At 39.0% G+C, this 2,500-nt stretch overlaps 2 protein-coding genes across 2 annotated transcripts in view; one reads left to right on the top strand and one right to left on the bottom strand.

Annotated features, from left to right (window-relative positions):
* The window catches only part of LOC138044878 (putative uncharacterized protein DDB_G0274435), a 699-nt gene extending 335 nt beyond the window's left edge, over nucleotides 1-364 (top strand). The window contains exon 1 of the mRNA XM_068891276.1: nucleotides 1-364. This exon is cut by the window's left edge and continues 335 nt beyond it. Coding sequence (XP_068747377.1) covers nucleotides 1-364 — 364 coding nt within the window.
* Nucleotides 1-2,500, bottom strand: part of LOC138046513 (uncharacterized) — a 157,673-nt gene that overhangs the window by 151,697 nt on the left and 3,476 nt on the right. The window lies entirely within an intron of this gene.

Below are 2,500 nucleotides of genomic sequence, written 5' to 3'. Positions count from 1 at the left end.
TGAAACTGACAAGACACCAGCTGAAGAAAGTAGGTTAACCGCCTTGGAGCGCCTGGGCCAAACTAAAAAGTGGAATGCTGATTCGTGTGATGAAGTTATCAAACCAAAAAGCAAAAGAAGTACCACTGAAGCTGTGCAAATTTTAAAAGAAAAATTTGACAATGAGAAGGAATTCCAGAAGGAGGAAATGGAATTGGAGAAGAAAGAGCAAGAAAATAAAGCAGCTCAGCATCAAATACTGATAGATCAGCAGATGCAAAACCAGCAACAGTACCAAGATGTAATGAAGATGATGGCTGAACAAGAGCAGAGGCAGGAACAGCAGCTACAAGACTTTCAAATGCTTAACAAGTGCACGCAGTAAGGGTATTTACCAAATTATTTTAAAGGTACGAAAGTTGTCGCCATCAAAAACGTTGAAAAGTCTCTTGAAATAAAGCGATTTAAGTTCACGCTTAAAACAGTCAATAGACTCAGTCTGCCTAAAGTCCCAAAAAGTTGATGTACGATCAACTAGAACAACTAGTTATGGCCTTAATTCGTTTTCTTACTTCTCATCTAAGCTATGGAATACACTGCCTGACTCTATCCGTATGAGTGCATTTACAGATTTTAGGAGGGAAATCCATGGCCGTATCCTTGTGTAGTTGCTTTCGCCTATTTTCATTTTTGCTGTTTAGATTTCTAATGACATGTAATATATAATAATACATTTGTAATACTGTGTATTTTAGTTGTTTTCCATAGATACATATAATGATGAGTAGCATGATCACCCTACCCATTCCTGTAACATACGTAAAAATTGTGAAATTGTGTTTATTGGGGTGAAAATCACTTATTTTGGCTTATTTCACACCCAGACTTTCATATCTTTCTAATTGTTCGAAAAATATTAAAGTTTGGTCTGTTAAAACTGAATTTTTGATTTACCCATGACCCCTTGCAGGCGAGGTCTTTCATACAGATAGTCAATTTTGAGGGAAACAGAAAGCTTTCACTACGTGGAGGATAGCATCACCTCATTTAGTTCTATTGACACCCTAAACGCTGGCTTTCTGCTCCACTTTTTTGCTCCACTTTACAATTGAGGTCAGAGCAGAAATCTCTCTCAATTTCCTGAAAACTGCCCCTGAAAAGACATTGTGGACTTCCCAATAATATCCATAGAGGAAAGGTTACCAAGCCTTGTGAAGCACATGGAAATCATGGCTTCTTGTGAAAGTAGATTGTGAGGTTTACTGACACTCAAGACTTGGTTCAATATGGCCCAGCATGTTCAAAAAAAACGTAGCGACTCAGTCAAAGGCTAATATTTTCGCAACCCTGAAAGGTACGATGACAAAACTGTGAGCATTCTGAAAATGCTTTGTTGGAACCCAGTTATGCCTTGGTTGGATCAGGAGCAACATTGAAAGAAGTGGTCTCGAAAAATATTATTGCATAATTGCAGAACAGAAAAAGCGTAGCAACTGTTTTGAGGAGTGATTTCGGCAAGATTTCCGCACAGGTCCCTACTTCATTATGCATACACTCCTTTGTTTCAAGAAAACAATAGCGATAACAATAGACGTCCTTTGGGACTGTGGCGCTTTGTTCTTTCTTTTTAGAGGTTTTTTTTCTAAGTCTATATGGACTTAAAAAAAGTCGGTCGAACTTCTGTCTGAAATACAGAAAATCGAACAGTTTTTCCTGCAATTTCGGCACTTTTCCTGCAATTTTACCTATTTTTTAGTTTTAGAATAAGCGCAAGAAGTGGAGTTTCAAGCAATCGTTGTAATAGGGTTCAGATTCGCAAACATAACAAACAAACCAAATAAAAGTACTGTCATAAGAAATTTAATGGCTACCTGCTCTTTTTATCGTGAAATTGTTCTTCCTGTCTGCTTAAAAATTCGCTGAGACACTGCAAAGTGTATATTTTCTTCCGATCCTGTATTTAGGATCACGAACGGTGCATTTAGAAGGATTTTGCGATTTATCGCTCTTTGTAGAGATCGGCAATATGCTCAATGATACTTCCAAGTAAATAGCTTTGGTAGAGATCCATGGATGTTCCCCTACGAGGCATACTTCGTTTCATTCCCCATCATGTCTTTTCAATGCCCTGCTGTGGGCTCGTTTGTCTGGGTCGACGAAGTTTAGGCGATGGTTAACTGCGGTGAGATGATGTTAGCCCTTGTCTTGTAGGCAGTTGTAAAGTTTCCGGCCACAGGTAGCTAGGGCTAATATTTTTTCAAGGAAAGTTTACGGTCAGAAAATTAATATGTGTTCTGGCGGATTGAAGGCTATCCATTGCAGTTTTTTCTTGAGCATCGCGAAACAGATCCATCTCCCGATGCGGCACTTTGTCTTTGCCAACTGACTGCGTTTTCACACAGGTTTTGGACACGGAAGACGAAAGTAAATTGTTTTCTTTGCACCACTCTATGCTCAACTCTGGAAAGGCTATAAAGCAGGGACAATTTCCAAATGATCAAATCTTCCATTGCTGTGACCC

Source organism: Montipora capricornis, chromosome 4, assembly GCF_036669925.1.
Source record: "Montipora capricornis isolate CH-2021 chromosome 4, ASM3666992v2, whole genome shotgun sequence".
In the NCBI taxonomy this organism is placed as follows: Eukaryota; Metazoa; Cnidaria; class Anthozoa; order Scleractinia; family Acroporidae; genus Montipora; species Montipora capricornis.
Note: the sequence above shows the minus strand (reverse complement) of the source record. Positions and strands in the feature narration are given on the sequence as shown.